The sequence below is a fragment of the Oryctolagus cuniculus genome, chromosome 17 (genome assembly GCF_964237555.1).
Source record: "Oryctolagus cuniculus chromosome 17, mOryCun1.1, whole genome shotgun sequence".
In the NCBI taxonomy this organism is placed as follows: domain Eukaryota; kingdom Metazoa; phylum Chordata; class Mammalia; order Lagomorpha; family Leporidae; genus Oryctolagus; species Oryctolagus cuniculus.
The window spans coordinates 66,527,982-66,547,871 of NC_091448.1; the positions used below are offsets into that span (position 1 = coordinate 66,527,982).

At 60.4% G+C, this 19,890-nt stretch overlaps 2 protein-coding genes across 11 annotated transcripts in view; one reads left to right on the plus strand and one right to left on the minus strand.

The window, feature by feature from the left end:
* LOC138843096 (ATP synthase mitochondrial F1 complex assembly factor 2-like) lies at positions 1-13,444 on the plus strand. 3 transcript variants are annotated; one of them, XM_070061750.1, is made up of 8 exons: positions 1-274; positions 7,437-7,481; positions 7,709-7,854; positions 9,203-9,300; positions 9,903-9,983; positions 11,487-11,599; positions 11,964-12,079; positions 13,088-13,444. In XM_070061750.1, the coding sequence occupies exons 1-8, from the start codon at positions 163-165 to the stop codon at positions 13,223-13,225; spliced, it is 849 nt and encodes a 282-aa protein (XP_069917851.1). In that variant the 5' UTR covers positions 1-162; the 3' UTR covers positions 13,226-13,444. The 3 variants fall into 3 exon arrangements, with proteins under 3 accessions (XP_069917851.1, XP_069917849.1, XP_069917850.1); XM_070061748.1 differs by having other exon boundaries at positions 7-274; positions 11,487-11,638; XM_070061749.1 differs by lacking the exon at positions 11,487-11,599 and having other exon boundaries at positions 11-274.
* A 326-nt stretch (positions 13,445-13,770) lies between these two features.
* The window catches only part of LOC138843228 (dynein regulatory complex subunit 3-like), a 65,200-nt gene continuing 59,080 nt past the window's right edge, over positions 13,771-19,890 (minus strand). For 4 of the 8 annotated variants that reach the window (XM_070061715.1, XM_070061713.1, XM_070061716.1 and 1 more), the window contains 2 exons: positions 14,544-14,675; positions 13,774-14,424 (listed from right to left, as the gene is read on the minus strand). In XM_070061715.1, the coding sequence (XP_069917816.1) occupies positions 14,314-14,424; positions 14,544-14,675 (243 nt within the window). In that variant the 3' untranslated portion in view covers positions 13,774-14,313. Of the gene's footprint in view, positions 14,425-14,543; positions 14,676-19,890 lie in introns of all 8 variants that reach the window. The other 4 variants (XM_070061710.1, XM_070061711.1, XM_070061709.1 and 1 more) reach the window with 2 other exon arrangements.

The window sequence follows — 19,890 nt, forward strand, 5'->3', positions numbered from 1 at the left end:
CAGGAGGCGCGCGGCGGCTACGGTGCGCCGTAGGGCTCATGCGGAAGATGGCGGCGTCCAGAGGCGGCTGAGGGGATCCGGGGAGGCGTGAGAGGTTTCCGTACAGCCGGACAGCGCGGCTTGGTCTCGCGCCCCGCGTGCGCCCGAGGCCCTTGGGGCGCGATGTGGAGGAGCTGCCTCCGGCTGCGGGACCGGGGGCGCCGCCTCCTGACTCGGCCCGTGGGGCCGGGGCCAGCCCTGGGGTCCCCGGCCCGGGCCTACGCGCCGCCGACAGGTGAGGGGCCACGTCGGGCTGGGGTGGGCTGAGAGCGAGCTTTTGGGCGTGCAGGGCCGGGCGGCGGGACCGGGCTCGCATGGTTAATGGGAGCACGAGGCGTCTGCTAAGGGAAGCGAGGGTCAGCCGAGGTTTCAAACGGGGCAGGTTTGGGTCGCGGGTCAGGACTTGGCCAAGGTCACAGGGCAGAGGTCAAGGCTGCAGCTTCCTGGCCGTGTCTAGCCGTCTGTCCTGAACAAGTGGGCGACCCCTCTGCCTCCCAACTCGAGGAGGCCTGTGGGAGGCGGTGACGCTGGTTCCCCGCAGGAGCGGGGTTTGGGGGTGGGGCGGGGGGACATCGGGAGTGGCGTCTCTTTCCGCTGTTTTCCTGGGCCGGGGGCGCAGCAGGGGTGAGTGTGTGTAGCCAGGTGACCAAGCTGAACCTCTAACCCGCCGCGGCGATCCGAAGTCAGGAGCCAGGAGCTTTTTCGGGTCTCTCACGCGGGTACAAGGACTTGGGCCATCCTCCACTGCTTTCCCAGGCCACAGCAGAGAGCTGGATCAGAAGTGGAGCAGCCGGGACTCGAACCGTAGCGCATATGGGATGCCAGCACTGCAGGCGGCGGCTTTACCTACTACACCACAGCGCCGCCTCCTGGTTATACAAATGAGATGTGTCGTGTGTGTGTCGGCCCCCCCCCCCCCCCCCCCCCCCCGTCAGGGCCCGCAGGTGTGCCAGGAAGAGCCATTAGCAGAAAAGGACGGGCGTCCCCAGTGGGGCCCAGCACCAGCAAAGGGCGCAGAAGGAAAGGGTTGAAATGGAGGCCGCTCACTTGGCCTTGGACCCGCCGGCTTCCTCTGGAGTGCGGATCCCCCGGATGTCCCCGGTGCGTGGTCGGCAGTCAGATGCAGAGAAAACACGCGTGGATGAGGGAACGCAGCAAGGGGCGAGGAGACACGGAGACCAGGCCCCCGCGTGCACGCGCGCGCGTGTGTGTGTGTGTGTGCGTGCGTATGTGTGTGGGTGTGTGCGTGCGTGCATGCCTGTTTGTGTGCGTGCGCTCATGTGTGTGCGTGCATGTGCGCACGTGCGTGTCTGCGTTCTAGAAGGCTCCTCCAGTTCTCAGCTTCAGCGTGGGGGAAGTCGCGCCAGGCCGGTTGTTCTCGGGGGAGACTGCAGTGTGGCCCTGAGGTCATCAGAGGCCGGGGCAGGGGGGTTAGGAGAGGGTCTCTGAGGCGCTGGGAGACTTGATGTGACAGCCTGGCTCCATGCTGCCCCGTGTGGGAGGTGTCCTGGCTGCGTGGGCATGCCCAGTGGGGCCTTGTCTGTCGCCTGGGCCACACGGCTGCTCCAAGTGTGTACCGGCACCCCCTACCCCAGCCCCGGCAGCCTCCTAGGGTGCGCTGTGAAATCCAGGCAGGGTTTGTTATGCGTAGACCAGGAAGCTAGCCTGCTACTTGTTTTCTTTTTTTTTTTTTTTGGAGCAAATGACAAATAAAGTTTTATTGGCACAGAGACAGTGCTCTTTCATTTACCCGTCATTTCCAGGTGCTTTCACCGAACGGGCAGTTGGGAGTTCCCAGCAGAGACCGCGTGGCCTGCAAGGCCTGGAACGTGTGCCTTGTGGTTCTTGTTTTATTTATTCATTTTTATTTGAAAGGCAGAGTTACGGGGGTGGGGAGAGAGGGAAAGAGACAGAGAGAGAGAGCGCAAGAGCACTTGGGCCATCTTCCACTGCTTTCCCAGGCCACAGCAGGGAGCTGGATCAGAAATGGGGCAGCTGGGACTCGAACCGGCGCCCATCTGGGATGCCCGAGTCACAGGTGGCAGCTTAACCCGCCATACGCCACAGCACCAGCCCTGCCTTGTGGTCTTGACAGGAAGTTTGTCAGCCCCTGGCCTGCATGTCAGAGCTGTCTGGAAAATAGCGTGTTCATACATTTGGCCTGGGGCAAAAAAAAAAAAAAAAGAGTTGAGCACTTCATCGAGAGCTGATTCGCTTACGCTGCAGGTCATTCTCTTTCGGTCAGATTCAGGGGGTGTTAGTACATCCGATCGCGCACTCTGCATCACGCTCAATTTTGGAGCATTTCTGTCACCCCCAGAAGGAACTCTTACCCTGCAGTTATCATCTCCCCTTACCCTGTCCACTCTCCAGCCACGGGCAACCGCTACTGCCCTGTCTCCATTTCTAGATTGCTCTGCGTTGGACATTTCAGGTAAAGAGAGTGTAGTCTTTTAAAACCTATGTAGGGGGCCGGCGCTGTGGCGTAGCGAGTAAGCTGACGCCTGCAGTGCTGGCATCCCATATGGGCGCTGGTTCGAGTCCCGGCTGCTCCTCTTCCCATAAAACTCTGTGCTGTGACCTGGGAAAGCAGTGGAAGATGGCCCAAGTCCTTGGGCCCCTGCACCCATGTGGGAGACCTGGAAGAAGCTCCTGGCTCCTGGCTTTGGATCGGCACAGTTCCAGCCGTTGCAGCCATCTGGGATAGTGAATCAGTGAATGGAAGACCTCTCTCTCTCTCTCTGCCTCTCCTGTCTCTCTGTAACTCTGACTTTCAAATGAATAAATAATTTTTTTAAAAAATCTATTTGTAAAACCTTTTTAGCTGATATATAAAAATTGTACACTCTGACGGGGTCCCACATGATGTGTCAGTGCATCGCACACGCCGTGAGAACTCAAATCGGTTACCATGGGAGTCCCGGGGCTGGGAAGGTTTCAGCCCACAGGCCGTGTAAGGAACACAGAACCATGTGGTCTCAGCAGGGCTGGACAGAAATTCAGTAAACCTGCAGCAGGCTGAGTTTCTTTCTTTCTTTTTTTTTTTTTAAAGATGTATTTATTTATTTGAATGTCACAGTTACACAGAGAGAGAAGCAGAGGCAGAGAGAGAGAGGGCAGGTCTTCCATTCTCTGGTTCACTCTCCAATTGGCCACAGTGGCTGAGCTGAGCCGATTTGAAGCCAGGAGTCAGGAGCTTCCTCCAGGTCTCCCTCGCGGGTGCAGGGCCCCAAGCACTTGGGCCATCTTCTACTGCTTTCCCAGGCCACAGCAGAGAGCTGGATGGGAAGTGGAGCAGCAGGACTTGATCTGGTGCCCATATGGGATGCCGGCGCTGCGGGCAGCAGCCTCACCCACTCTGCCATGGCGCCGGCCACCTGTGGTGGTTCTAGCTGTAGTTTCTGGAGAAGCCTTTGTGTTGCCTTGCACCGCGACTGCGCAGATTCCCACCCGCAGCCTCCGAGGGTGCCCTCCCTCACCTCCTAGCTGGTGTGCGTTATCTCCTGCACCTGACAAGGGAGACGCTCTCTCCCCGGGCTGGCTCTGCGCTCCCGTGGCGATTCGCCGTGCTGAGCCTTTGCTCGGGTCCCTTTGGGCATCTGTGTGTCCTCCTTCGAGGGGTGTCTGTGTACAGCTCTTGCTCTCTCTCTGGCTCCTTTGGGTGCTGTTTTTGGGCTGAAATTGCTTCTTTGTGCCCCCTCGTCAGGGGCAGAGTTTGTGAATATTTTCTCCTGTTCTGTGGGTTGTGCCTTCGCTCTGTTGATTGACTGTTGCACTGCTGTAAGAGGGTTTTTAGTTTGATGGGACCCCCACTTGTCTCTTTTTTGCCTTCGTCTTTAAGGTCGTATCAAGTATTCGTACTTTTGGTTCTTTAAAGATTGATTGATTGATTTGAAAGGCAGAGTTACAGAGGGAGAGAGAGAAGAGAGGTCTTCCACCCACTGGTTCACTCCCCAGATGACTGCAATGGCTGAAGCTGTGCTGATCTGGAACCAGGAGCTTCCTCCAGGTCTCCCACGTGGGTGCAGGGGCCCAAGTCCTTGGGCCATCTTCTACTGCCTTCCCAGGTCATAGCAGAGAGCTGGATCGGAAGAGGAGCAGCCGGGACTAGAACCAGTTCCCATGTGGGATGTTAGCACTGCAGGTGGCATTTTAATCTGCTACGCCTCCATTACTTTTTGTCACTTGATGTTCCACTGTGTACATGGACTGTATTTCATTTTATCCGTTCATTCACTGATAAGGCATTTGGATTGGTTCTACTTTTTGCCTATTATGAATAATTTTGCTGTTGACATTTGTGTACACTTTTCAAAAAATTGTATTTTCATTCTGTCTGAAAGGCAGAGACAGACAGAGGTCTCCCACTCACCAAAGGCCCACAACGGCCAGGGCTGAGCCCAGGAGCCCAGGGACTCCACCCCAGTCTCTCCACAGGAGTGACAAGGAAGCAAACTCCTGAGCCATGAGCCTCCGCCTCCAGCACACTGGCGGGAAGCTGGATTGGAAGCAGAGTAGCTGGGGCTCGAATGGGCAGCTCTGATCCAGGGTGTGGGTGTGCCAGCAGCCATCTACGCTGCCGTGCCAGGCACCCGCCCTGTGCGTGCAGGTTTTCTGTGGGCCCTGGAACTGCCGGGTCAGATGGTGACATTAACTTTCTCCCGACGGGGGCTGCGCTGGGTCACAGGCCCCGGCAGCAATACGTGGGGATTGATTGCTCCACATCCTTGCCAACAGTTACTGCTATTTTTTTTTTTTTTTTTGACAGGCAGAGTGGACAGTGAGAGAGAGACAGAGAGAGAAAGGTCTTCCTTTTGCCGTTGGTTCACCCTCCAATGGCCGCCGCTGCAGCCGGCGCACCGCGCTGATCCTGGCAGGAGCCAGGAGCCAGGTGCTTTTCCTGGTCTCCCATGGGGTGCAGGGCCCAAGCACCTGGGCCATCCTCCACTGCACTCCCTGGCCATAGCAGAGAGCTGGCCTGGAAGAGGGGCAACCGGGACAGAATCCGGCGCCCCAACCGGGACTAGAACCCGGTGTGCCGGCGCCGCAAGGTGGAGGATTAGCCTATTGAGCCACAGCGCCGGCCAGTTACTGCTATTTTTAAAATGTTTATTCGGGGCTGGCGATGTGGTGCCGTAGGTTAATCCTCCACCTGCCGCACCACCATCCTATATGGGTGCCGGTTCTAGTCCCAGCTGCTCCTCTTCCCATCCAGCTCTCTGCTATGACCTGGGAAAGCAGTAGAGGATGGCCTAAGGGCTTGGGCCCCTGCACCCACATGGGAGACCCGGAGGAAGCTCCTGGCTCCTGGCTTTGGATGGGTGCAGCTCCGGCTGTTGTAGCCATTTGTGGAGTGAACCAGCGGATGGAAGACCTCTCTCTCCCTCTGCCTCTCTGCAACCCTGCCTTTCAAATAAATAAAAATCTTTAAAAAGCAGAAAGCCCAGAGCTGGTGGTGGGAACGCAGTTGCGTGAGCCATCACCCCTGCTTCCCGGGGTCTGCACTAAGCTGGAGTCGGGAACGAATCAGGTGTCAAATCGGGGCACTCTGACGTGGGACGTGGTGTCTCAGCCTCTACACTAAACAGCTGCCCAGGTCTTTTTGACAACAGCTATGGGACAGGGCGTGAGGCGGGATCTCCACCTGTGGTCTTGGTTTGCATCTCCCTACTTGTGAATGACCTCACGTGTGTTTGCACGTGCTTCTCGGCCACGTGTATATTTTCTTTGAGAAAAATGTCTATTTTAAAATCCCTCTTCCATTTTTTAATTGGGTTGTCTTTCTATTGTGGATTTGTTAAGGGTTCTTTATGTTATCTCGCCTGGAGATTTTGCTACCTAGAAATACAGCTGCCCCTAGGGGTGCAGACAACAGAGGCGGCCACCAGATGGCACTGTTTTAAAGGATAAAGGCGCTGGGGCTGCGCTGAGACCGGCACTTCCTCTTCCTGGTGCACTGTGGGAGTTGTAGTTCCTGAGACTTTGGGCCGGTCCAAACAGAAGGCCAGCCTGGACACTGGCGGCTGCTAGGTTTCCAGGCCATTAGCAGGAAGCTGCTTAGTTGGTTGGGGACACGGGGTCCCCGTCCTTACTCTACGGGAAAGCAGAGAGACAGAGACCCCCGTCTGCTGCCCCCCCAGTCTGCACTGCCTGCAGCATGCATGGCCGTGCCGGGCTGAAGCCAGCAGCCTGGGACGCAGGCCGGGTCTCCCCCGTGGGTGCAGGGACCCAGCCGCTTGGGCCATCGCCTCCTGCCTCCCAGGCTGCACTGAGGCAGGGAGCCGGGACTCGTGACCCAGGCACCCTGACGTGGATGCCGCCGTCCTGTGTGACGTTCAAGTGCCCACCAAACACCCACCCCGGCTTCCTGTCTTTAACAGGAGTGACACCGGTGTGGCGTGGAAACATGGGAACCCTGTGTCTGGCGAGAAACCCACGCCCTCTGCCCATCGTCCTGGGCCCAGGATGCACACGGCAGGGCCTTTGAATCTTCAGAGTCTGTTTGGATGAGTTTAACTTAACATTGCCCTTTTTAAAGCTTGAGAGCAAACTAAGGGATCTCCTTTTCCTCCACACACTACATTGCCATTTTCTGTAAAGATTTATTTATTTATTTGAAAGACAGAGTTACAGAGAGGGAGAGACAAAAAGACAGACATCTTCCATCCGCTGGTTCACTCCCTAAATGGCCGCAACAGCCAGAGCTGAGCTGATCTGAAGCCAGGAGCCAGGAGCTTCCTCCAGGTCTCCCACGCAGGTGCAGGGGTTCATCTTGGGCCATCTTCCACTGCTTTCCCAGGCCATAGCAGAGAGCTGGACCAGAAGTGGAGCAGCCGGGACTTGAACCAGTGCCCATATGGGATGCCAGCACTGCAGGCAGTGGCTTTACCTGCTACGCCACAGCGCCGGGGCCAGGCCTTAGGTTTTAATCCTTGCAGGGTAAAGAAGTATGTGTTTACAGCATCGTCCAAGATATTATTCAAGTTGTTTTCAAAAGAAAATGCTGAACACTGATTTTTTTTCTTCCCCTTCTTAAAGCAAAGGTTTGGAGTTCCTGCTGAATAGATGTGCAAGCCGGTTAATTAGGTTAATTAATTGGAGAGAGGGGGTGGGAGGCGCTCCTGGGAGCTCTACCTCCTGCCCACACACCACACACGCGTGCACACACACGCGTGCACTGCACACGCACACACTGGCTTCTCCTGAGAGGCCCAGAGTCTTGCCCGAATGGGTCTATGACTTTCACCCAGTCTGGGATGTGTGCGGGGCGTGGGCGGCCGTGGGGGTGGCCCAAAATCCATCCACGCTAGCGAGCCGTCTGCACACACAGGGCGGGGGCCCCCAGAGCCGCGGCAGCGTGGTTTCAACTGCCTTAATGAAGCAATCGTCTCTTACAGAGAGGAAGAGGTTTTACCAGAACGTGAGCATCAGCCAGGGCGAAGGTGAGTGTCTGAGCTCTTGAGCGTGGACGGCCAGCAGCGCGGGCTCCTTTGCTTGCTTGTTTGCTTGCTTGTTTTATTTTTTTCTTTATCCGCTGCCACTTCAGTGGCGGGATTGTCCTTTGCGCTTTCGTCCCTACGCGTTTCCGTAAAGGGACTCCGGCCAAATACAGGCTCGGCCCCCGCTGCCCCGTGACGACCCCTGAGAGGCCTTCATTTGCTGTCCCGAGGTGGCTTTGAGATAAACCTGGACCACAGGAAGCTGAAGACGCCCCAGGCCAAGCTCTTCACTGTGCCCAGCGAGGCCCTGGCCATTGCCGTGGCCACCGAGTGGGAGTCCCAGCAGGACACCATCAAGTCCTACACCATGCACCTGGTAACAAGCCCGGGGCTCCCTTCTACGTCCTGGCAGGGCCCGGGGGTGGGGGTGGGAGGGCTCCGGCCTGCCCAGGACAGCCGCACGTCTCGCCAGGCTCTCTCCCCAGCGGCCTAGCCACCGCAGTCCCTTGCGTGGCCCCTCGCATGGCCAGCTCTGGTCTGAGGACATTCGGACATTCGTCACCTCTGCCGGCTGCCCGGCCCTCTTCTCTGTCACGGCGGCTCGTCCTGCATCCGGGTTGTCGCTGTTGCTTTTTTTTTTTTTTTTTTTTTTTGGCGTCTGCACAGGTCCTGTCTGTCTCCCCTGCTGCCCGATGAGCGAAAGAAGGGCAGGGGCCACGTCCCTTGCACTCTTAACCAGCGACAGCCAGCCCCTGGCGGGAAGCCTCATTGGCACTCAGTAAATCCTGGCTAAAGGCAGCAGGGGCAGGAAGGCTCCCATAGTGCCAGCCCCACCCGTGCCCACCGAGGGGGCTGCTTGAGGCCCCCAGGTCCAGCCCGCAGCTGCCTGACGGTGACCCTGGGCAAGGGGCTCCCTGACGGTGACCCTGGGCAAGGGGCTGCCGCTTGCTCGGCCCTGGGCCCCCCGCCTCTAAAAGGTGGGTGAAGAGCACCCACCTCAGGGAGCTATGGTCAGCGCAGGGGGCACCCCGCCTGAGGATGGTGCTCCCACCCTGGCCTACCAACCCGGAGGGCGTCCTGTTGAGGGGCCAGCCTGCTCCTTGGCCAGCAGATGAGCCGGGGGCGACCAGGGCCGCAGACAGAGCACTGAGCAACCTCTTACTGTCCAGGCAGATCTGCAGAACCAGTGTGGGTGCGGCCTGGATGTCAGCATCCCCGCTGCCTGTGTGCTAAGGGCGCCCGCTGGAAAAGCCGTTCTGTCAGATCTGTGTCCCGTTCCTGCCTGCGGGTCTTATTCACTGTGTCTGACCGCCCCGGGCCTCAGTCTCTTACATCTGTGAAATGGGTATGATAATTGTACCTACTCCAGAGCTTTGTCATGGGGATTAAATTAGATAGGTACTTTGTTTTTAAATTTTTATTTATTTTAAAAGTCAGAGCTACAGAGAGAGGGACAGACACAGAGAGCAGTCTTTCATCTGGGGGTGAACTAGCGGGTGGAGGATCTCTCCCGCTGTCACTTCTCTCGTTCTGTAAATCAATGAATCCCGAGACCTCGGGGAGGCCCACCGCGCTGCTGCGAGCATCCCACAGCTGCCCCGGCACACGGGAGCACAGTCCCCGCCGCTCCAGGGCTCCCCGCCCTGCTGCCCTGCACCCGGCTTTCGGCCGAGCCCAGCCGGTGCTGACGGCCGCCCCCTCCCCTCACCCACCTCTTCCCGCAGACCACCCTGTGCAACACGTCCTTGGACAACCCGACCCAGTGGAGCAAGGACCAGCTGATCCGAGCGGCCATCAAGTTTCTGGACACTGACACCATCTGGTAAGTGACGCCCTGGCGGTAGCAGGTCCCGGGGGCCCTGGTGGGTGGGGAGGGGCCCGCTGTTCTGCACACGCACGGCCTCTCTCCTCCTCTCCCTTGCGCGAGACCATGGCTTTCCACGGCGCCCACCTGGGTTGCGGTCCCGTGACACCCCTGCAGCCCGGCTCCCCCTTAGCCAGCTGGGTCTCCGTGTCTCTCGGTCAGCGCGAGGGCCACAGCCTGGCCTTGAGGACCGTGTGTCCACACCGAGAGGGGGGCGGGCTCCTGAGAAGGCAACGGGCCATTCGTGTGCGTCTCTGGGAAGGCGGCAGCGACCGGGCCGGGGCTCAGCCTGCGTGCTGTGGCTCTCGCCCCAGAGGGTCCGGTTTCTGTAGATGGGTGGGGTGGGGTGTGTGGCCTGGGAACATGCATTTCTCACGGGCTCCCAGGTGCTGCCGCTGCCGCTGGCCCCAGGACTGCCACTTTAGGGGAGAGCCTTGCAGGGCTGGGGGGCGGGGCCAGGGCGGAGCAGCCTGTGCCCTCCCCCTTTGTGGTCCTTTGCGGTCACCGAATGAAAGAATTGTACTTTTCCATTAATGAAGGTGGTTTTTGCCATGAATTAGCTACAGGGTGGAAGAGCCCGAGACCTTGGTGGAGCTCCAAAAGAATGAATGGGATCCAGTTATAGAGTGGGCTGAGAACAGGTAAGAGGTGGCACAGACCGGCAGGCCCGGGCAGGCCGTGGAGGCATGGCTGGTACCACACCGCCAGCGCCCCGAGCGTTCGGAGCTCAGGGCGCCCTTGGGGCCCGGCTCCCCTCGGGCGTTCCGAGACCGCCCGCCTTACAGAACAGCGGTCCCTTGGGAGACACGTTCAGCGAGCCCGCAGCAGGCGCAGGGCCAGTCTGGCGCCCTCCGGGAGGGGCAGGAGCAGGGCAGCGGTGCCGGTCTGCGCGCCAGCTCCGTGACCGTGAGCGGGAGCCGTGTGCCTCTGGGCCACTGAGTCCGTCCAGCTTCAGTTTCCTCGTCTGCGAGTGGGGCCGGTGGTGTGGGGAGGACCCCAGGAGTGGGTGCGTTCAGTGCCGAGCCCACACTTAATGCGCAGATTTGGGGGACACTTTTCATTCTTCTCTTCATCGCCACGACTGCAGTGTCAGGCAGAGTGGTGGAACAGCGCGTAGGACACACGCACATGGAGAGGGTCGGGCGCTGCTCATGCGTCACGGGTCACGTCCGTGGGCGCAGGGTTCAAGGAGTTGCTGATACCCAGCGTCTTCCTTAATGGGAAGAGCTTTTTTTTTTTTTTCTTTTAAAGATTTATTTATTTGAAAGGTGGAGTGAAGAGGCAGAGAGAGAGAGAGAGAGGTCTTCCATCTTCTGGTTCACTCTACAAATGGCCATGATGGCTAGAGCTGTGCCGATCTGAAGCCCGGAGCCAGGAGCTTCTTCTGGGTCTCCCATGCGGGTGCAGAGGCCCAAGCGCTTGGGCCATCTTCTACTGCTTTCCCAGGCCACAGCAGAGAGCTGGATCAGAGGTGGAGCAGCCAGGACTCGAACTGGTGCCCACATGGGATGCCAGCACTGCAAGCGGCGGCTTTACCCACTATGCCACGGCTCTGGCCACCCTAAAAGGCTTTTTTTTTTTTTTTTTTTTTGACAGGCAGAGTGGATAGTGAGAGAGAGAGAGACAGAGAGAAAGGTCTTCCTTTGCCGTTGGTTCACCTTCCAACGGCTGCTGTGGCAGGCGCACTGCACTGATCCGAAGGCAGGAGCCAGGTGTTTCTCCTGGTCTCCCATGGGGTGCAGGGCCCAAGCACTTGGGCCATCCTCCACTGCACTCCCTGGCCACAGCAGAGAGCTGGCCTGGAAGAGGGGCAACCAGGACAGAATCCGGCACCCCGACCGGGACTAGAACCCGGTGTGCCGGCGCCGCCAGGTGGAGGATTAGCCTAGTGAGCCGCGGTGCCGGCCACCCTAAAAGGCTTTTAAAATATTTGAAAAACAAGTATCCCATGCTGTATTTAAAAAAAATTAATTTGATGTATTTTTAAAAATTATTTATTTGAAATGTAGCAAGACAAGATAAAAAGGGTCTCACTGCTGGTTCACTCCCCAAATGCCTGCAACAGCCAAGGCTGAGCCAGGCCAGAGTCAGGAGACAGAAACTCCACACAGGTCTCGGGCAGGCTTTAAGCCTTCTCCTTGCAGGTACGGCGTGGAGATCGGCTCCTCCACCAGTATCATGGGACCCAGCATCCCCGCCAGGACTCACGAGGTGCTGGCCAACCACCTGGCGTCCTACAACATGTGGGCCCTCCAAGGTGTGCCCGGAGAGCGCGTGCGCAGCTTCCTGTGGGCGGGTGACACACACTCGGCACCCCAAGTGAGGGGTGGGGCCCGGGTGGGGGGAATGTCTGGGAGCTGGCCGTCCACACAGCTCCGCGCCTCCTAGCAAGAAAGCGGGGCTTGGCTCTCCAGCCGATGTCTGCAGTTACAAGCCCTTTGGGAACCCACTGCGGGGCTGTGGGGCGGGGCTGCTCTAGTTGGCCAGGCTGGGTGGAGGAGGACGCCAGGGAAGAGAGCGCGGACCCCAAGGGTGCAGCACACTCTCCCCCTCCCTTTCCCTGCTCAGGGGTGCAGGGGCTGCCTGAGGGCGTGGGCCTGACTCCGCTCGCGGCCCCGCAGGGATCGAGTTCGTGGTGACCCAGCTCAAGTCCATGGTGCTGACCTTGGGCCTGACCGACCTGCACCTGACGGTGGAGCAGGCCGCGCTGCTGTCGCTCCTGGAGGAGGAGTACCAGGTGAGGGGCCGCGGCCCGGCGGGGAGGGGCACCGCACGTTCACCTAACCCTGGCCTGTGTTGCCGTCGAGTAAGTCCAGCCACCAGAATAAGGCCCGTCAGAGGCACTGGCAGGCACAGGAAGTGCCCCCACCTCCTCTTGTGCACAGCCCGGCCAGCTGGGGGCTGTGCGGGTGCCCATTCTACACAGGGGGCCCCTGAGTCACAAGGCTGTCCCTCTTGGACCTGTGGGAGCGGGTTGGAGGGCTGCTGGCTGCCTGTGGGTGATCACCACGCCACCCTGGCCTGACTCAGCCCCTGCTTTGGCCAAGCCTGCCCACCCCGAGTCTCTTCCCGGCAGGGGCTGCTGCGTTCGCGGGCTCGGGGTTGCCGTCTTGCAGCCGTGCCTCCAACCTCGGCTGCTCTGAGGACTAGACAGAGAAATGCCTTCCTGTACCGTGTGCCCCTCCCCCGGCCTCTCAGGAGAGCCTCGGGGACAGGCACTGCCTGCGCCTGGCGGAGCATGCTGGGTACTCTGGATGCCAGGACCCACCGCACAGGAATGGGGAGGGGAGTGGCTGGGGGAGCCAGCTCGTGTGGTGTGGCAGAGTCCAGGTCCCTGGGCGAGCGGGGGCAGCAGCCGGCCTGGCCTGCCGGGCCCTGGCCAGGGATGAGCCCACAGGCCAGTTTGGAGTCAGAGATGTTCAGACGGCCACGTCGTGTGTCCGAGGAGCGCTCAGTCACAGGCCACTCCACGCCGGGGTCCTGGGAGCAGGGGCTGCAGGCGGGCTGGGTGCCCTCCCAGGAAATCCATGGGTGGTGTGGGTGCCCAGCCCGCCCAGCCGTGGGCAGCCACCGCCGGCCCGGGCCTACACGCAGCTCCTAGACCACACAGGGAGGGTCGCCTGCTCCGGCCATCCACAGGAGTGGGTGACGGGGGGGTCCTCCCCCAGCGCCCCTCAGCCACGCTGGTCTCCCACGTGATGGACCCAGCCAGGCGCCCGTCAGCGGCTGCTCTCCTCCTCCTCAGATCCAGAAGTGGGGCAACGTGGAGTGGGCCCACGACTACGAGCTGCAGGAGCTGCGGGCCCGCACGGCCGCCGGCACCCTCTTCATCCACCTCTGCTCCCAGAGCTCCACGGTCAAGCACAAACTCCTGCAGGAGTGAGGCCGGGCGTCCAGGGGCGGGGGGGCAGGACAGAGGCTGCACGGCCACAGCCCCCATCCCCCCAGCCCGGCCTGCACATCCTCCCCGAGTCACCCCAGGACTGCAGCCGACTCGGGGTGCCGCGGGCTGGCCAGCGGTGACGGAGGGGTGGGGCCGAGAGACTGGGCGAGAGACTTCCCCTCGACCCTAACTTTATTAAAATAGCCCTTTGCACTGGCAGTGTGTGGTGCCCCCAGGTCTCCCCCGCCGCAGCTCGGGGTCCCGAGATGGAGCAGCAGGGGAGCTGCAGGCTGCGTGTGTCCCTGGCTGTGACGAGGCCGCCTGTGGAAGGGCGCCCCCTCGGGCCAAGCTGCTCGCTTCTTACTGTTCTGGAGAGAGCGACCCCTCGCTCTGGAAACAGCCCAGCGGGCCGGCACAGTCGCCGGGCGTGGGTGTGTCCGCTCAGCCTCCCCACGGGAGCCCAGAAGCCTCCGTGGCCCCGGGAACAGGCAGTGGGGCGAGCCCAGGCTTCCTCCGGCTGAATGTCCTCCCAGCTGCTCATCCCTGCTTCCCACGCGCTGTCTCCTGGGACCCCAGGACACCCCGGGGGGGAAGGCACTGTCCGGTGTTGTAAAATAGGCCACTCTGCCCACCCCCGCTCAGAGAGAAGCATGGTCGGCGGCACCCGCTCCTGCAGGGGTGAACAGGAGCCACAGCGCCCAGCTGGGCGGCTTGGCCCCGGCACCCAACACTGGGGGCAGCTGCAGCGTCTCCTGCAGGCCTGGCTCCGCAGCACCCACGGGCCTCGGGCTCGGCCCCCCGACCTGCAGCCCGCACGGGCGGTGCCCGGGTCCCAGGGGCAGCCGACGCCGGCCCCGCCCAGGCCCCAGCCTCTTCCTCCCATTCATACACGAACGTGGACTCGGGTTTGAAAGCACAGGGGAAGGGCGGCTCGGCCGTTTATTTCTCTCCGTATCTGGATGTTTTCCCACGAGCAGGGGAAAGACAGGTGCGAGGGGGCTGAGACCCCCTCCCCCCCCAGCCCCGTGGCCGTCCTGGGACAGCCGGGGGCGCATGCGCGCTGCCGCCGGCTGGGGCCGCCGAGGCCGCTAGTCCATGTCGGGGCTCTCCAGGCTCTCCAGCTCTCTCTGCGCGTGGTCGATATATTGATTGATCTCCCGCACCCGCTTGCGGTTCCGCGTGATCTCATCCCTGTGAATCTGAGGAGTGAAACCGAACCCCAGCGCCCTCCGTCAGACCCCTGTTAGCCGCAGCCCTCGCGGCGGTGGGGGTGGGGTGGGGGTGGGAGGGGTCCAGCGCCGGCCCCGCGCGAGCTCACCTTGTCCACCAGTTGCGTGCACCAGGAGTTGATCCTGGTCACCAGCTCGTCCTCTCGGTTGTCAATCTTCAGCAGGTGAATGTCGTGCGAGGCCCCGACGGCGTTAACGATCGTGTCCTTGTCCACGAACAGCTGGGGGGGGTGGGGAGGGGGGATCAGCACGCTGCTCCGAGCCCACCGAAGGGTCCCCCAGCCCTGCCTCGGCTGCCCCGGGCACCAGCAGGTGGTACCCCGCACCCTCCCTGGCTACCAGGGCAACCTCGCTCAGCACACCTGTTCCCATGATGCTCCCCTCCCTCGGGCACCGACAAGGCTCACCTGCCCCAAACCTCTGTCAGCCAGGTGGAGACCGCTGGTGGCAGGCGGAGGACAGCGGGAGCCCAAAGCCGCGGGTGCTTGCCCGCAGTTAGGCTACACTGCCTCTCACGTCCACAGCAACACACTTGGGAGTCCAGGAGGGGTCTCCTCTTGCCTGCCCTTGCTCCTGACCTTGGTTTTGCCTTACGAAAAGCTGCCAAGGGGCTGGCATTTGGTGTCGCAGAGAAGACACTGCTAGGGACACCTGCATCCCATATCCTCCGTGCCGGGCAGCGCTCCTGACCCCAGCTTCCTGCTGAGGCAGACCCTGGGAGGCAGCAGTGACGGCTCCAGTCGTCGGGTGCCCGCCACCCACGGGGGAGATCTGGACTGAGTTCCTCCTGGCCGCCAGCCTCGGCCTGGCCCGACCTGGGCTGTTGTTGGGGTATAAACCAGCGAATAGGAAATCTCCGTTTCCCTGCCCAGCAAGTCAATAAAAATTTAAGACACAGCATGTTACGGCTCTGCATCTCATGTCGGGGTGCTGGTGTCAGTCCCAGGATCCCAGATTCCAATGCAGCTCCGTGCTGATGTGCCGAGGAAGGTAGTGGAGGGTGGCCCAAGTGCTTGGGCCCCTGCCACCCACGGGGGAGACCCAGAGGGCGCTCTGGGCTTCATCTTGGCCCAGCTGCACCTAATTTTTTTTTTTTAATTTATTTGAAAGAGTTACACAGAGAGAGGAGAGGGAGAGAGAGGTCTTCCATTCACTGGTTCACCCTCCAACTGGCTGCAACAGCCAGAGCTGCACTGATTGGAAAGCTGGAGCCAGGAGCTTCTTCCAGGTCTCCCACACGGGTGCAGGGGCCCAAGGACTTGGGCCATCTTCTACTGCTTTCCCAGTCCATAGCAGAGAGCTGGATCAGAAGTGGAGCAGCCGGGTCTCGAACCGGCACCCATATGGGATGCTGGCACTGCAGGTGGTGGCTTTACCTGCTACACCACAGCGCCAGCCCCTGAGATGTCACTGTTTCTGCAAAAAATACTCTGGCCAGACAGGTCAGATGCATTTGCGAAAACCGGCACATCCCGGGCTGCTCCTGAAGATTCCCCAGGCCCAAGGGGTTCTGGGTCTCGGCAGAGTCTGGTGGGACAGAAACCGTTTTCACCTTGTCTGTCTCGCCTCCCTGACTGGTCTGGCCACGGCTCCTTCTCAGAGTGCATGCTAACTTCTGGGGTGCTGGTTTTCTGCACCGTGCCACATCGGGGGGACCAGGGGTTGGGGGGCCAGGTCAGCTGCCATGGGGCATGGGGCATCTGGACCCAGATAGCACAGTCGGGGAGAGAAATAAGAGGAAGTGACCAGGTTCCTTCTCTGTATGTCAGAAAGCCATGCCAGGTGGCAACAAGGGTTCAATGACAATCGCCGGTGCCGTGGCTCACTTGGCTAATCCTCCGCCTGTGGCGCCGGCACCCCGGGTTCTAGTCCCGGTTGCCCCTCTTCCAGTCCAGCTCTCTGCTGTGGCCCAGGAAGGCAGTGGAGGATGGCCCAAGTGCTTGGGCCCTGCACCCGCATGGGAGATCAGGAGGAAGCACCTGGCTCCTGGCTTCGGATTGGCGCAGTGCGGCTGTAGTGGCCATTTAGGAGGTGAACCAACAGAAGGAAGACCTTTCTCTCTGTCTCTCACTGTCTATAACTCTCTCTGTGTTTGTCTCTCTCTCTCACTGTCTAACTCTGCCTGGCCAAAAAAAAAAAAGACATACAATCTCAGGGCAGGCGTCTGGCGCAGCAGTTACGTCATCGCTTGGGATGCCCATGTTTCCATACTGGAGCGCCTGGTTCAAGTCCTGCCTACCCTGCCTTCCATCCAGCTCCCGGCTGCTGCCCGTGCGTCCTGGGAGGACAGAGGTGGCTCAGGGACCCGGGTCCCTGCCACCCACGTGGGAGACCCCAATCGAATCCTGGGCTCGCGGCTTTGGCCTGGCCCAGCCCGTCGTGGGTCTTCGCGGGGAGTGCTCCAGTATACTGATCACCCCACCGTTTCCCTCTCTTGCTCTCTCTCTGTCTCTGCCTTTCACATGAAAATGAAAAAAGAACAAGTGTGCCATCTGCCCACCAAGAGCCTCAGGCAAGGGCTCAGAAGTGGGCGTCCTGGTTATTCTAGAAATAGCCGCCAGCGCGTCGATCCGTCCTCCCGGCTCCTCCTTCACCCTGGGAAGTGGGTCGTCGTGGCTGCCCTCTGAAGCCAGGCGGAGCGATGGGTCTCCCCCGGAGCCCGAGCGCAGAGAGGGGCTCTGGAGAGGCCATGCGCCCGGCCGGCAGCCTGCTTGGATACCATGGCCTGCGTGCCGTTTGTAAGGGGCCAACGAAGGCAGCCTGGACCAAGGCGGTTAGGTAGGAATGGGAGCTGTCAGTTCTGGTCTCCAGGTGACCTGGAGGGGGCGGCCACTTCTGTTCTCTCCTGGACTGTGCTGTGCTTGGGATCGGGCTGGCCTCTGCTGCTCATACTGGAATTATTGTTATTTTTTTAAACATCTATTTGAAAGGCAGAGGTGGGTGGTGGGGGTGGAGGATGGTTTTCCATCTGCTTGTTCACTCCCCAAATGGCTGCAATGGCCAGAGCTGGGCCGGTCCGAAGCCAGGAGCCAAGGTCACCCATGTGGGTAGTAGGGGCCCAAGCACTCGGGCCATCCTCTGCTGCTTTCCCAGGTGCATTAGCAGAGAACTGGACTGGAAATGGAGCAGCTGGGACTCGAACCGGCGCCCCTATGGGATGCCAGTGTTGCAGGTGGAGGCTTAGCCCATTACACCATAGTGCCAGCCCCCTTTGTGGGCCAACCCTTCCCCACCCCTGCGAGACAGTCTGCGTTGTTAGGGAGGGCCTGGCTCCTCCCGCCAAAACCTGCTTGCGAGGTAGAGCAGCAGCAGGCCCCGCTGGGGCTCTGAGCCTGTCCTGGTATCCTGTGCCCTGGGAGCTGGACACGCCCCTCCTCTGCCCCACCCCCCGGTCTCCAGTATGCCCCCGTACCCACAGCAGCCCAGGAGTAGTTCTTACGGAGAGACTGTTCCAGACTCCCCTGCAGCTGCTGCAGAGTTCCAGGGCGAGGCAGGGGCCACTGCTGTGCCACCCCCCCTCTGTCTGGGTCTCACGGCTGTGCAGATACATGTCTTCCCAAGCCACTGCTCAGGGGCGCTTCTGAGAGCTGGTACCCCACCCCCACCCCGGAGAGCCCCTGTGGTGCCGGCAATCAATCAGGTCATCCTATCCATCTCCCACCCCAGGGCGCCCAGGACCCCACAAGTCCTCACCCCCACCCACAAAGGAGCCGCTCAGCCTGATGGGGCAGGGACTTGTGCCAGGGGAGGGAGGCAGCCTCCTGGGCCCGGCTGGGGCTCCTCAGGCCTGCAGTCACTTGGGCCCTCCCTGGCCGCCAGCTCCAGGCGAGTCTAGCCCTAGGAACACAAATCCCTTCTTGAGAGACGGCCTCATCCATGGGACTCCACCGGGTGGCGCTCATCACCAGGTAGGAGGAGCTCAATTTTTGCACAGTGGACATTGTTGCAAAATCTTGGGGTCGGGCTGGAGCTGTGGCGTAGTGGGTAAAGCCGCCCCCTGCAGTGTCCACATCCCATATGGGCGCCAGTTTGAGTCCTGGCTGCTCCACTTCTGATCCAGCTCTCTGCTGTGGCCTGGGAAAGCAGTGGAAGATGGCCAAGTGCTTGGGCCCCTGCACCTGCATGGGAGACCTGGAAGAAGCTCCTGACTCCTGGCTTCAGATCAGCGCAGCTCCAGCAGTTGTGGCCAATTGGGGAGTGAACCAGCGGATAGAAGACCTCTCTCTCTCTCTCTCTCTCTCTCTCTCTCTCTCTGCCTCTCCTTCTCTAACTCTTTCAAAAACAAAACAAAAAAAAAGTGCAGTTTCACTTGAGGTCAAGTGGCCTGTGGGCTCAAGTCCAGCGCCTGGACGCCTCCCCCCCAACTGGAGTCCACAGTGAGGGTCCCCATGGTGGCTCTACAGTGACAACAGCCCAGGCTCTGCTTCAGTCACCCTAGAGCCTGGTCCTTGAAAGCTCTGGCACCTCGGCCAGTACGCCCGACCTCTGCCAGCCCCAGGTGCACCTGCTGTCCCTCATCTGTAAACAAGGGTGATAGACAGGTCGGGTATGCCCCATGCAAAAGTGCCCAGGCCGGAAGTGCTTCCAGTTTTGAAGCTTTTTTTTTTTTTTTGAGATTCTTGAAATATCATTTGCATAGACTTTACCAGTTTGAACATCCCCAGTATGTGTATGTGTGTGTGTGTGTGGGGGGGATTCGTAAATCCAAAATGCTCCCAAAAGTGACAGTTTTCAAGGTGCCTACCGAAGCACCTCTGTGGGTGCAGTGAGTGACACGGATCATGGGGCCCTCGGGGGGGGGCTCTGCACTGCCGGCTGCCTCGGTCAGCAGGTGCCACCCCAGGGTTCCCAGGCCTCATGAGCCGGCGGTAGATGGGTGGGAAGGGGGGCTGGCCACCGGAAGCACCAGCCCGGCCTGGTTCTCAGCCCTCGGCCTCCAGGACCCATGTTTCTGGCAGTGTTGCGGCCGTGGGAGCGAGCACCTGTCTGTCCTGTACCCACTGGGTGTCACAGAGCTGCGGCGGGGCGTGGCGGTCGGCATTGCTGTGTGGACGATTCCAGAGCGGGCTCTCTCTGGGGCAGCCTTGCCTCCCGGCTCCAGGAGGGTGGCACTCTCCTCTGCTGGCCCACAGCAGTCGGCTGGGGTTAACACTGTGGCGTAGCAGGCAAAGCCGCTACCTGCAGTGCCAGTATAACCTGTGGGCGCCAGTTCGAGTCCCGGCTGCTCCTCTTCTGATCCAGCTCCCTGCTAGGGCCTGGGAAAAGCATCAGCAGATGGCCCAAGTGCTGGGGCCCCTGCACCCACGTGGGAGACCCGGATGGAGTTCCAGGCTCCTGGCCCAGCCCTGGCCATTGCGACCACTTGGAGAGTGAACCAGTGGATAGACGATCTTACTCTCTGTCTCTCCCTCTCTGTGTAACTCTGACTTTCAAATC

What these genes read in the sequence shown, in the direction of transcription:
- LOC138843096 (XM_070061748.1), top strand. Translation starts at nt 163, where the DNA reads ATGTGGAGGAGCTGCCTCCGGCTGCGGGACCGGGGGCGCCGCCTCCTG. An exon ending in CTGGACACTGACACCATCTG is followed by an intron (nt 9,301 to 9,902) that starts GTAAGTGACGCC and finishes GCCATGAATTAG; the next exon opens with CTACAGGGTGGAAGAGCCCG. An exon ending in ATAGAGTGGGCTGAGAACAG is followed by an intron (nt 9,984 to 11,486) that starts GTAAGAGGTGGC and finishes TTCTCCTTGCAG; the next exon opens with GTACGGCGTGGAGATCGGCT.